Genomic DNA, 13674 nt, shown 5'->3' on the forward strand with positions numbered 1-13674 from the left:
GTTAACTATCATAATTCAGGTAATTCCCTCCTTCCAGGACATGTATATACGATTTAGACCAGCTGTTTTCAAACTGTGGGGCGTAATCGCCCCCCTTCCCTGGGGGGCGCCATAGTTCCTTGGGGGGGGGGGGGGGGGGGTGCAAAAACACTGTAAACACTGTTAACCAACAAAAAAAGAAGGGGCAAAACGGAAAAAGAAAACATTGTCAGCTAGCATACATACGATGGCGTTTTAATTATTTAATTAATTATTTAATTTAATAATTTAATTATTTTGTGGCGGATTAATCATTTTATTCTGCAAATTGGCTGTTGAAAACGGCTCTAATCACCTCCTGCATTACAGGAAACTGCAGCTGGGCCGTTCACGCGTGTGCACCTGCGAACGGCTAACAAGCTGCAGAAAGCATTTTGAGCCGTCTGAAAAGGTAATTATTTGACTTGTTTACATTGTCAAGGCTTGATAAAACAGTTGCGTGTTTTTTCCTTCTTGTCTGCAGCTGTTACAGTATTTATTCCTATGTTTATAACAGATTTAACTTCTTGTTATAATCGTTCCATCGAGCTGCGCTCTGATGTGTTCCGCTGATGTCACCACTAGCCCTTTTCACTGCTTGTTTACTCCAATCAACTTGTCCAAGTCCAGTAAATGCTCTAGAGGCTGTATTGTTGGTGTGAATAGTGATGCTGAAAGGAGCGAGTGCACTTCTTTTATGACCACAATGCAGATGCCGTGCACGTGCAAACATGTGCGCAATACATTCATAATACACCCGTAATACTGCCGTGATAATCACAATGCGTCCGATCCATTTCCTCACTACATGCGTTATACAACTGTAATTGTTCATCATATATCCGCTATACATTATTAATACATATATCCATAATTCATATTGGGACATTTGTCATATTTAGCCATTTTTGTTGCGGACGACATCGAATGCCCGTAATTTGTTTACTCAATTCATGTGCAATTAATCCTTTCCCCAGTGGGACAGGACACTAAACAAGGGGTGAGACTAGACGAGAGACTAAATATGTATAAAAGTTTAATTAACATTTTTTATGTTAAAATGTGTTAGTTATGTCAAAGACGTTTAAAAACATACAGTTGTTAAAAAATGATGTTTAAAATATGACAAAAGGTAAAAATATAAGAATAGAAAGTGCTTTAAAAATATGTTTAAAATGTTTACAAAGGCTGTAAAATGTGTAAATGCATAGAGTTCCTTAAAAACACAAATATATTTAAAATGTGTTTAACATGGGTAAAAGAATAAAAAGAAACACATGAAGATGTTGAAATTGTGTGTATGTGTGTCGGTGGGGGTGGGGGGGCGTGTCAACTATTCATTTGTCTTCTGAGGGGGAGCTCACTGTCACACACTTTGAAAACCCCTGGTTTAGACGATCTGATTTGAAGATGAACTAATTAACTAAGATTAACTAATTCCATCTGCTCAAAGTGATGTTAATCAGGGAAATCACCCAGTGGAGTGGGTGGTTGTAAAGAAAACGTGCACCCTCTTGGACCTTTCTGTAATCACTTTGAGACCTCTGCTGTAATGTCTTAGCTGACATTCTCTGAGTGCAGATATACCTTCAGTCCCGGTCACACGGCACTAACGAAGGACAACAAAGCCCAAACGAAACAAGAAATCTGGACTTACGTTGACCTTCGGAGACATCGTTTAACCGTCATTCAGCTTCATTCCTGCAGCTGGTGCTTCATCAGAATTTTCAAACTGTTGAAATATGTGAACGAATCCAAATGATAACCTCAATATGTCTGTATTCCGTTTTGCTTTCTGTCTTCACGGTTCCTTATCGTTTGCGTACTGTCTGTGATGTCAGCATTGCGTTTGACTGTCGTCCACTTCGTCCAACCCCCCAAGTCTGACGTATTGCATGAACTTTGATCTGAACGGATCAATAACTAAAGCTCAGAGAAGCTGAACATAACATGCTTGTATCACTGATGACTCGTCAATGTATGGGATGAAAAGCAACATTGTTATACAGAAACAACTACAGTAAGAATGTTTTATCAACTACTTTAACTTTTTATACATGTTCTAGCCGTTTGTGGCTGGCCTGCGTGGGCGCACACGTTGTTGTAGTGAAGACAAACAACATCTCTCACCTGTTATCAAGACAACCAAATCTCACACCTGCAAGTACTGCGGACATGAGGAAGAAGCTGGCTGCACTCAGTCTCATACCCGCTCTCGGTCATGTCATCGTGAATGTTTCGTTTTGATTTTGTTCAGTGTCGAGGTTGATGGTTGCTTTGTTTTTCTTCCGTTAGTTTCAGTTTTGTTTAGTTTCTTTTTACGCTCTTGATTCGCAGGCTTACAGTGACGGGAAAGGTGCAGGACCATTCGTCCACCTCTTCTTTACGATTTGTGACTTTTTATCCTTTGTTCAGCTATCACCGTGGGGCCGTGTGACTGAGCCCTTATGTCAGTCTCATTCCAGCAGTGTGTCTGTGTACATGGTATCTTTGTGTTTTATCTGTTGATGACACTGTTGACAACGCAGTTAACAAACTGTCACTATGGAGACATATGAGACTAGGTAGGGAGGATGGTGGAAGCAAGTAATCTTCCACAAAACACTTAAGGGATTCCATGCTTTCTAAATCATGCCCACTTCAGACCAAGGCAAATTATAATTCCACAGAAATGTTCCATTTGACTCAAATATATGTCACATCTTGAAAGCTAAACAGGCTTGAACATTCATTTTCCCCAGTCTTTAGAACTAGAAATTGGCAAACTGCTCTTGCAGACTACACAGTCATTACTCATTGAAAAGAAACTCCATTTTAGATTTAATTGTGATTCATGAAGCAGTCTTCTGTTGGACTTGATTTAGTGGTGTCTGTTGATAGCACATTATTGCTAGGCAGCATTCATGTTACAGTCATTACACCATCTGTTCCACCTTGGCCAATGACACAGTGACAGTTTAAAAAAAAAATCCACCACACTGTAGCATAGCTCTGCTGTGAGCTACACATCTATTAAGTATTTTTATTTACAAATGAGTCAAAACACTGTATGGTCTTGAAAGCGTGTATTAGATAAAACTAATGCTAACATAGTAGCTGCTACCGTTCTGTGAAAATAGCTAAAAACCCCACCTATTTCTACATGCTACTTTTGTATTGGCTATAACTGCTGTATACACACAAACACACACACACACACACACGCACGGCTGGTTCTCATCATGGCATTGCCTGCTGTTTCAGATTGCATTGTGTTAATTGCTTCTCCCACCAGCTGGAAGTAATGTTAATACACTGAGGAAAAGCTGCCATGCTAGCTTCCTGGAGCGCTAAGTGTGCCAGGGTAGCTTGCATGCATCCCAAAGCTGGAAGTGAAGTCTTTGATGTGATTGCTTATGAGAAACGTCATCATTTATTGATGCTTCCATTAAAGTAACAACGAGGTATGTGTAGATTTGAAGGGGAGGAAGGGAACACATTGGTGGTAACTAACTACATAGGAAATGTCTTCCTTTCCAAACTAGCCCCATATTACACCCCTATTCCACAGAGCGCTGTTCCTTTCCATTTCATCCTCAATAACAAATAAGATAAGACTTTATTGATCTCACAGTGGAGAAATTCACGTTACGTCAGCTCTTAAAAAAACACACAAGATGGGTGCGAGTAGAGGAAAATGTGCTTCAAACAGCGTGTGCAAGCGATAAATCGAGGTGTGTTTTGAAGCATCCCATTAACTTCTTCATCCATCTTTTGTCAATCTTGAAGAAACGTGGTATATGCAGTAGTTACGGCCATCATCGACACCTGTTTTAAAATCAGGGTGAAATTGTTGAGCTGTTTAAAAAGTTCATCCCGATTTGCCAAATCGGCATCATTGTGCGGTCATTTCCGGGTTTTTGTAATCTCAACAGCTTCAGTTATGTTCAGACATCTTTAAGCGTGGTAGTCCTAGTGAGTACAGCTTGAAACTTGTTTGATTGTGCTCCATCGGGGTAAAAATTTGAAGCAAAAGCAGCATTTGTTGCTGTTCTGGCTGAGAACACAGCTGGGTGCAGCTTTACTTCATTTTCAAGTGGGTTGCCAGGTATGCACTTTATAAGCCATGTGGTTGCCAGGTTTGCACTTTATAAGCCAGCATCTTAGGAGGCATGCCGAAGTAAGCTGTTTCATCCCGTTTTTGCACTTTTTCTGGATCATGGTGGATCGTAATAGAATAGTGCCTGTGGAATAGGGGTATTATGCTTTTACTTCAGTACCTAATATATCTACTCCTACACCGAGGCAAGGTTCAGCAACTGAAGCGTTTAAGCTTTTATACACCCTTTTTGATAGCTTGTATTGCCATAAAATTTGTACTAAATTTGTTAGCTCCATTGCTGATAGCAAGTGAATAATTTCAAAGTATGTTATGAATATACAGTAGATTTCTTGTCAAAATAATACATAGGCTTCAATATGAATGAAATACAAAGCGACCTATATTGGATTTTAGTTCAGTAACACTGGCAATGGTCTCTATGTGACCAAAGTAGGAGCTGTGTCCTCATTCTCACACCTGCTCCCAGTGAGTATTGGACTCTGCCAGGGCTGTCCCTTATCACTAATCGTGTTTGTGATGCACATGGACATGATTTCATGGTGCAGTCAGGGACTGGAGGGCATCCAGTTCTGCACCCTCAGAATTACATCTCTGCTTTTTGTGGATGACGTGGTTCTGTTGGCTTCATCAGTCTCTGACCTCTGATGTACAGTGGGCAGGTTTGAGCCCACTGTAGTGTGAATCAACTAGGATGAGGATCAGCACCTCCAAATATGAGACCAGTGGTCTTCTGTCCCGCCTGGGTCAGGGGAGAGTTATTTCCCCAAGTGGAGGAGTTGAAGCGTCTCCAGATCTTGATCACAAGTGGGGCTAAGTTGAAGCATGTGATTGATAGATGGATTAGGGTTTATATGAGTAAACTAAACATTTCAGTTTCTAGGAAGTGCTTTGTTCTTTGCAGCATTTTTCTATTTAGTCGTCTTCCATCTCCATTCAATGACACTATATCCTTCTTTATTGTTTAATGACATCACAAATTAGATTAATACCTTCCACAAAAATATGACTTAATTGAAAGAACACTATTTATACGGAGTTTGCCTCAGTAAACTCTATATAACTAGTGTTCTATATAAATATATAGTGTGTTCTATAGTGTTCTATATATAGTGTTTTATGGTGTTGTAGCTGTTAGTCAAAAAGCAGGAACATTTCTCTTTTGATTTTAGCATGTGAGATGTAATGTGTTTCTCCACATAAACCATCCCTCCCACATTGTGGGAATGTGGCTGCATGAATACAAAATGCATGTTCTGAATTTCCCATGCCTGTTTTTTTTAAACATGAATAATCCTCTGACAGTTCACAGTTTGCATCCACAACTGGTGCTTTAACTTTTTAGAGGAGTCTTCTTGTCGTCATCCTGCAGAAATCAATGTGTGTTTTAACGGTTTTGATAATGTTCTATCATTTTAGGTTCCTCCAGGGAAGTGAAGGCTTCTGCTGAGGTCTCAGAGCAAATGATCCAGAAGCTCAGAGGAAAGAATGAATTTACTGTGCTGGTGACTCTTAAACAGGAACACCTGAACTCTGGGGTCATCCTCTCCATCCACCATTCCGAGCACAGGTACCACCTATACACACTTAATAACATAATATATTTGAAAGAAAACGTAAGTCCTGTATCGTACCTAAATGTGAAGCACAAGCACCAAACTGGAACCCAGATGTAGAGAATAACACTAGGGTAAGAAATAAGAAAACAAACTGATATCCATGTCCACATACAAGTAATCAGTCCAGACAGTCAACAGTACCAAAAGGGCAAGGCAAATTCCACAACGATAGTCAGGCAAGGTTTCGGTATACAATAATCAATCCCACTTAGGCAGAGGTATCGGATAAGGTCAAGGCAAAAGGGCAGGTAACCGGAAAAGCCGGTCCGAGCCTGGGACCATGAAGAGAGTAATGTGAGAGAGTAATGAAAATTAGACAACAGACAATCTGGCACTGACCAATCAAGTGATGAGAACTATCATGTGTGGAGACCTGAGGATGGCTGGAGACTGGAGGGCAAGAACTGAAATAAAAGACACAGTGGTGAAACCACTAAACAACCTGCCCCCCCACACACAGGAAAAAGAACACTCACCAATAGCTGTCGGTACTACAGCACAAATGCAAAACTATTCAGTGATTAGTGTGTGTGAGACACGTTCTTGTTTTGCATGTCACGTTGAAGATGACTTCATGTACATTTCATATTGTGTTGCTCGGATGGGTTTGGGGTGCTGAGGTCGGCAGTGAAAAAGGAAGCACCTGGTGCCAAAAACAAGTAAAGTCGAGTCAAGTTATCTGATGGAAAAGCGCAGTTAATAGTTAATAGTTAATAGTTTACCTTATATCCCAAAGAGCCAACCGCTCTGCCAAGAAATAGGTCAAAAATGTCTATATATTGGAAACTGTAGCCTAAAATCAGTGAAGCTACATTAGCAATTAACAGTTGATTGGAAGCTCAGTATTTTTATTTGATGAGCATATAGATGTTTTACATGTTAGCTGGATAAACATCATTAATCACCCCGTATGATAACGTATTATTCACAGTCCATCAACAATCTGAGCATCAAGTCTGTAATCATGGATCAAAAACTGATGAGACACTGTGACTGCAGTTTAGCATGCTAATATTTTCCATTAGTTTGTGGTATCTGAGCCGTTCAATGAGCAGAGCAGCAATATGAATTTCATATAACGTGTTGATTGAATGGTGTGGGCACTAATATCAGTCCAGAGAAAAGAGCTCACAAGGATGATAATGTCTTTACCCACTGCTGACTGGCTTTTGCTGCTAATCATATGCAGAAGTTCGGCACTGCGCGGATTTGTTTGGCGACATGGCAAGGATTTTTTTCAGTGTCAGATATGTTAGCTGGTGCGTTTCTGGAGGCAGGACTAATGTGCATGCATGGCTGGGGAAAAGCACCTCTGTTAGATGTGGTGTGCAGGATAAATCAGTTCCACTGTCAGACTTGCATTAATGTCTGTTTTTCTTTTCAATAATGTTTCAAACAAATTACTCTAGTTTAAATAATTCTGTCTTTAAAGACAGAGGTGATTAGAGTATATTGGCGGCTCTTTCCATTAGCGTCACTACGCTGGGTGAATCGCAGTGGTCTGTAGAAGAGAATGCTCCTGGAATACTAATGCTCCCATGCAATGACTTGAACTGCTGTAAAGATCTAGGCCATTGTTGTGTGTTGCTGATGTTGCACTTAACGGCCATATAGGCAGCGTTATGTTTGACTACTGATGTGATTAAATTCTGAATGGAGTTGCAGATCTCGGGAGATAGGAGCATGCTGCGTGGAAATGAGTGACATGTTTATTTCTCAACACTATGTTGTAAGAACCCCTGAGTTTTGATGTGGCATGCAGGTTCTCCCAGGAGTTTAAATAAGGAGTTCTTATGAAGAGACATTGCACAATGCAATGCAGTGCAAATTCACAGAACAGCTGTCATTGTGGGGTGGTTGTCTCTTCTTTATTCTGCAGGTTCTTGGAACTGGAGAGCAGCGGCCAGCGCAGTGAGGTGCGTCTTCACTATCGCACCAAAGGCCAGCAGTCCCATACAGAGGTTTTCCCTTATAGCCTGGCTGATGACCAGTGGCACAAGGTCTCTGTCGCCATCAGTGCCTCTCATGTCATCCTGCATGTGGACTGCAACAGGTAAGGTGCTCCCTGGTGCAGATGTGACAGTGGTACATGTCACTGCACTTCTGCTATTGCTTGAAGGTTGAATTGTATGATTCTCGTAAATATTTAAAAATGAAGCTGGTCTTGATTTGACACAATTTAGAGATGGCTGACCCCAGAGCAAGCACTCTGACTCAACAGTCCAGTACAAAATGTTTTTAACCCTCTGGGGTCCGAGGGCATTTTTTGGACAGTTCACTCGCCTGGCGTAAATGTTTTATTATTGCTGTTAACAGCTCTCCCTGCATCCCACAATCCAGTTTTATGTCTCTTTTTTCAGGACAACCTGTGCTTTCATAATATAGTGGGGAAAATAAGTATTTGACCCCCTGTCAGTTTTGCAGGTTTTCCCACCTACAAAGAATGGAGAGGTCTATAATTTTTATAGTAGGCACACTTCAACTGTGAGAGACAGAGCCTAAAAAAAATCCAGAAAATCACAATGTATGATTTTTAAATAATTAATTTGCATTTTATTGCATGAAATAAGTATTTGACCCCCTAGAAAAACAGAGCTTAACAATTGGTACAGAAACATTTGTCTGCCATTACAGAGGTCAGACGTTTCCTGGAGTTCTTGACCAAGTTTTCACACACTGCAACAGGGATTTTGGTCCACTCCTCCATACAGATCTTCTCCAAATCTTTCAGGTTTGGAGTTTCAGCTCCCTCCAAAGATTTTATATTGAGTTCAGGTCTGGAGACTGGCCAGGCCACTCCAGGACCTTGAAACACTTCTTACGGAGCCCCTCCTTAGTTGCCCTGGCTGTGTGTTTGGGGTCATTGTCATGCTGGAAGACACAGCCATGACCCATCTTCAGTGCTCTTACCAAGGGAAGGAGGTTGTTTGCCAAAATCTCGCAATACATGACTCCATCCATCCTCTCTTCAATACGGTGAAGTCGTTCTGTCCCCTTTGCAGAAGAGCACCCCCAGAATATGATGTTTCACAGTTGGGATGGTTTTCTTGGGGTTGTTCTCATCCTCTAAACATGGTAAGTGGAGTTGATTCCAAAAAGCTCTATTCTGGTCTCATCTGACCACATGACCTTCTCCCATGCCTCCTCTGGATCATCCAGATGGTCACTGGTGAACTTCAAACAGGCCTGGACATGTGCTGGCTTGAGCAGGGGGACCTTGCTGCCCTGCAGGATTTTAAACCATGACAGCATCATGTGTTACTAATGTAGTCTTTGTGACTGTGGTCCCGGCTCTCTTCAGGTCGTTGACCAGGTCCTCCTGTGTTGTTCTGAACTTTCTCAGAATCGTCCTTATCCCACAAAGTGAGATCTTGCATGGAAGGGAGATTGACAGTCATCTTGTGTTTCTTCCACTTTCTAATAAATAATCATAACAGTTGTTGTCTTCTACCAAGCTGCTTGCCTGTTGTCCTGTAGTCCATCCCAGCCTTGTGCAGGTCTACAGTTTTGTCCCTGGTGTCCTTAGACAGCTCTTTGGCCTTGGCTATGGTGGACAGGTTGGAGTATGATTGATTGAGTGTGTGAACAGGTGTCTTTTATACAGGTAACAAGTTCAAACAGGTGCAATTAATACAGGTAAAGAGTGCAGAATAAGAGGGCTTCTTAAAGAAAAATTAACAGGTCTGTGTGAGCCAGAATTCTTGCTGGTTGGTAGGGGGTCAAATACTTATTTCATGCAATAAAATGCAAATTAATTATTTAAAATTCATACAATGTGATTTCTGGATTTTTTTTTAGACTCTGTCTCTCACAGTTGAAGTGTACCTACGATAAAAATTACAGACCTCTCCATTCTTTGTAGGTGGGAAAACCTGCAAAACTGAGGGGGTCAAATACTTATTTTCCCCAATGTATATGCTTTTGTTGTGTTTATAAGTGTAATAAAGGTTTACAATCAAAAATAAGGAAGGAAAAAGTAAAGCAAAAAAAAAATTTCCACACACATTTATTCAAAACACACAGCAAACTATAATAAACAACTGTTTTGACACTTTATAAAGGTAATTTGAGGTCTTGTATGAAAGACTGTACAACAAAAAGGTTCAAACAATAAACATAAATGCACATTTTGAACAATATATACAAAATGGTCTGTGTTTTGTTTTTTTTTTTGTCTTCATGGTAAAAGCACCAGAGTTATCCAGTAACATTCACATGCAAACTAGTGGAGCATTCCTGATAGTTACACACTTTGTTTGAGCACGTGAGATTGTCATCAGAGGCTGTCCGTCTGTTCCGTCTGCTTTCAGTGATCTCTGTGCGTAATGGCGCAGGGCACATTTGAAGCCAATAGTATGTACTCATTGGAGCACTCAAATGGGCCAACTAGTAACATATCACTCCTGAAAATGATCTTTGGCTTTTCACGAGAGGTGAACCTGCCCTACGATTGGATTTTGGAAAACCATGTGACGGTGAACCAATTCCGTTTGGACACTCACATTGCGCACGTCATCACACAGCTTCTGTGAGGAGTACAAAGATGGCCGATGGCTGGCTCGAAGGTCCGTGGAGTTAACTTTTCAGCAAAAAAAAGTAAGTTTCTATCTCATATCATTAAAAAATTATTTATAATTTAGTAAAGCTTGGTCTTAGCCGTTGTATACGATGGCGTCAGCCCCAGAGGGTTAATGAGGTTTTTCACAGTGCATTCAGAATCGACCGTTTCTAAAAGATGCAAGTGACAGGCTTTTTTTGTGCGTGTTGTGTGTTCATCTGTGTTTGAACAAAATAACTCAGTTAGCTAAGGACAACTTGTTTTGTTTTTCAAGAAAATTGTTTTAAACTCAAAGGCAAGGTTAAAAATTGGACCAGTGTTTCTAACCACTGGACCATTCTAAGGAAAACCACAATTCTATATATCCAGTTATATTTATCATTGGAAGGCCTGACTTCTTTCGATGTTTAGAAGCAGCGGCTCTACTCCAAGTCCCTCCCAGATATTTGAGCTTCTCAACCTGTACCCAGAGTGTAAGTCCAGATATCCAATGGGGGAATCTTATTTCTGCAGGTTGTATCTGCGACCTTGTTCCTTTGGTCTTTACGTAAAGTAAATGACCGTAGGTAAGGATAGGAGTGTAAATCGACTGGTGAATTGAGAGTTTTGCCTCTTGGCTGAGCTCTTTCTTCACCACGATGATACAGTGCAGTGTTCCGCAAAACATCAGATGCAGCCCCAATCTCACATTTCAATTTGCCCCCTCTTGTGAACACGACCCCAAGAACCAATTTTTGTGTTTTTCAGACCCATTTGTTTTTAAGTGCTACTGAGCTGCTTAGCTCATCTCCCCTATGGAAATTTCACTTTTGAATATTAACATGGGGATTTTAATCTCATAAAATTAATGGTCTTGAAAACAGACTTGTGTTCTTAGGTCACTGATTCAACTCGGTCTTGCTTCCTCCATAGACTCAGTCTGGACCTTGGCCCCCGACCACAGTAAAATCTCAGTGTCTTTTTTTCGACCCGCACTTGCCATGTTATGGTCCCGCTCTTCACTCAATCTCACCGTAGGTGGCCTTGTCCCCATCTCTACTGCAAACACAATGGCCGGAAATCAGTCCCCCCACACACATTTTGCAGAGTAAAATATACTCTGCCAGGATAACATTTGGTCCCAGTCTAAATAGAGTAAAATACATTCTATTATAGAGTGAAATCAGCTCTACAGTCTGTCAAATCAAGTGTTTCGACTCCAAGAGGTGATTTTTCACTGTGATACAGTTGATTTAGTACCGTGATAGAGTATATTTAAGTCTATTTGGACTTGGACCAAATGTTATCCTGGCAGAGTAAATTTTACTCTGCAAAATTTACGGTGCACTGTGGCTGTTAAAAGCATATTCTGCTTTCGTCTTCTGGTTTGACTTTGTTTACCTGCCTCTGTGGAGCAAACGGGCATTTCGATAGGTATTCAGATATTGAAAAAGGGGAAAGCAGAATGGAACAAGTAATTGAAAATCAGCAAGATGATGAATGAAGTGCAGGGAATTAATGACAGCTCTGTAGTGTCACCTGATGATCATCTCTTGTGCTTGTGTGTGTTTGTTTCTTGAGGATCTATGAGCGGGTGGTTGAAGCACCCTTCATGGATATACCTGAGGATGCTGCCTTCTGGCTTGGACAGAGAAATTCAGCTCATGGCTTCTTCAAGGTTCGTGCTGTAAAAACTGTCCTTTCACTGTATGAAATAGTGCACGCGGTCAATATATTGTCAGAGTGATAAGCGATTGCCAGTAACAAGTCCTGCATATCTCATAGTCACTTCTCCTTGCTCTTTGTTTGTTTTGTTTTTTTAAGGTATTTATTATGGCTGCTGGATTTAAATGGATGTATTTCTTGACTGCTTTAATTTCAGCAAAGATTTATTTTTTGTCACTCTTCCTCCTATAGGAGATTTTTGTCATTGCTTCCCCCCGTCTTACTTTCCAGGTAAATGTGGTGTAATTATCGCTGCAACACCCACAAGGCTGATTTGGAAGAAATCATTAAACAGCCTCTGGACTCTGCTAATTAAGCTTACTCCATAGTATTGCTTAGTATACACTGAGGAATATATCACTTTAACCTGAGCAGACCAGGCTGGAAAATTTCAAACCTGGGGAAGGAGGCACATTGACATTTAATGTCTTAGAAACAGCTGTAACTATTTTAATCAGCCCACTGGTGACATTCATTGTGTTTAATAGTGACATATACAGTGAGGATTGTGTATGGGTGCACGTGCATGCGCGTGACATGCACACTCTGTGTGTGTGTGTGTCGTGACTGAAGCAATACCTTTGTGTTAATTGAGAGATGAAAGAGGACTTGGAGGTCACCCTGCTAATCTTTCCACATAGCAGCGTCTCTCCTCAGCCCCTCCTCCTCAGCCCTGATTAGTTTCTACATAGGAAGGAAATTCTCCGTTTTAAAACTCTCTCCTTCATTAGGACACGTGCACTCAGGAGCAGTCAATGCCTGTGCCCCGGTGTCAGCTGAACACAAATAAATCACATCTCCAGCAATAAAAAGCAAAGATTTTAATCAGACTGCCCCTTTGCTGCACAAGTCAATAAATATCTTTTTGTCATTCTGCACAGTCCACATATTTCCTAAGACAGTTAAATCTGTTTTATCTAACTCATCTAGTACTCAGTTTTTGAATTTTATAAGTGGTGCTTCTTTTTTTTCTGTATGCTAATGTTACCGATTGTTCTGAGGAATATTTTTCTCCGGTCAAAGGCTGTTGAGATTTTTTATTTTTTTTTACAGCACCTCTTCACGAACGACACAAAAGTGTTACTTAAAGTTTGGCTACTTATTTATGAATGAAATGTCCCCCTGCAAAAATGGCTGCAAAAAGGGGTCTTTTTTTTTAACTTTTTTATGGGCTGTGAGTCACAAATCTATTCCTCAATTTTTTTTAATGTTTTGAAAAGTTATTCTTGAAACACAGTGCACACAAATGACAGCTTTAAAGAATATAATACACCAGCACATGCAAATTTCATTCTCATTTTTTATGCATTGAAGTAAAAGAGCTAAGATTCCTTATATCTACACAAAAGGCTTATTGCTCTTGAGTTAGTTAAAATCCACATTAGTGAGCGTTTTAAACCTGCACCCGTATTAACAAAGCATCCTAAGGCTAAAAGTAGCTTTTAGTGATGTCATTCTAATAAAAATCTTAGAACTCCTCGAATTCTTAGACATTTGTTAGAATTTTCCATTGGTAAGATAAAAGTTATTCACAAAGCATCTTTGGCCTTAAGAGAGCTCCTAAGGTGCCAAACTAGTAAGAGTAGTGAGGAGGACTTTTAAGAAGCCTAAGAGTGCCTTATGGTCCAGTCACATGGCGCATGACAATTCCTGAATGAAGGAAAAAAGTAAAAAAA

The 13674-nt window shown here is 40.5% G+C and overlaps 1 protein-coding gene across 1 annotated transcript in view; it reads left to right on the top strand.

Moving 5' to 3' along the window:
* nell2a (neural EGFL like 2a) overlaps positions 1 to 13674 on the top strand; it is a 392213-nt gene that overhangs the window by 48292 nt on the left and 330247 nt on the right. The window contains exons 3-5 of the mRNA XM_034176080.1: positions 5537 to 5687; positions 7616 to 7789; positions 11855 to 11951. Coding sequence (XP_034031971.1) covers positions 5537 to 5687; positions 7616 to 7789; positions 11855 to 11951 — 422 coding nt within the window. The remainder of the gene's footprint in view (positions 1 to 5536; positions 5688 to 7615; positions 7790 to 11854; positions 11952 to 13674) is intronic.

The sequence above is a fragment of the Thalassophryne amazonica genome, chromosome 8, assembly GCF_902500255.1.
Source record: "Thalassophryne amazonica chromosome 8, fThaAma1.1, whole genome shotgun sequence".
NCBI lineage: Eukaryota > Metazoa > Chordata > Actinopteri > Batrachoidiformes > Batrachoididae > Thalassophryne > Thalassophryne amazonica.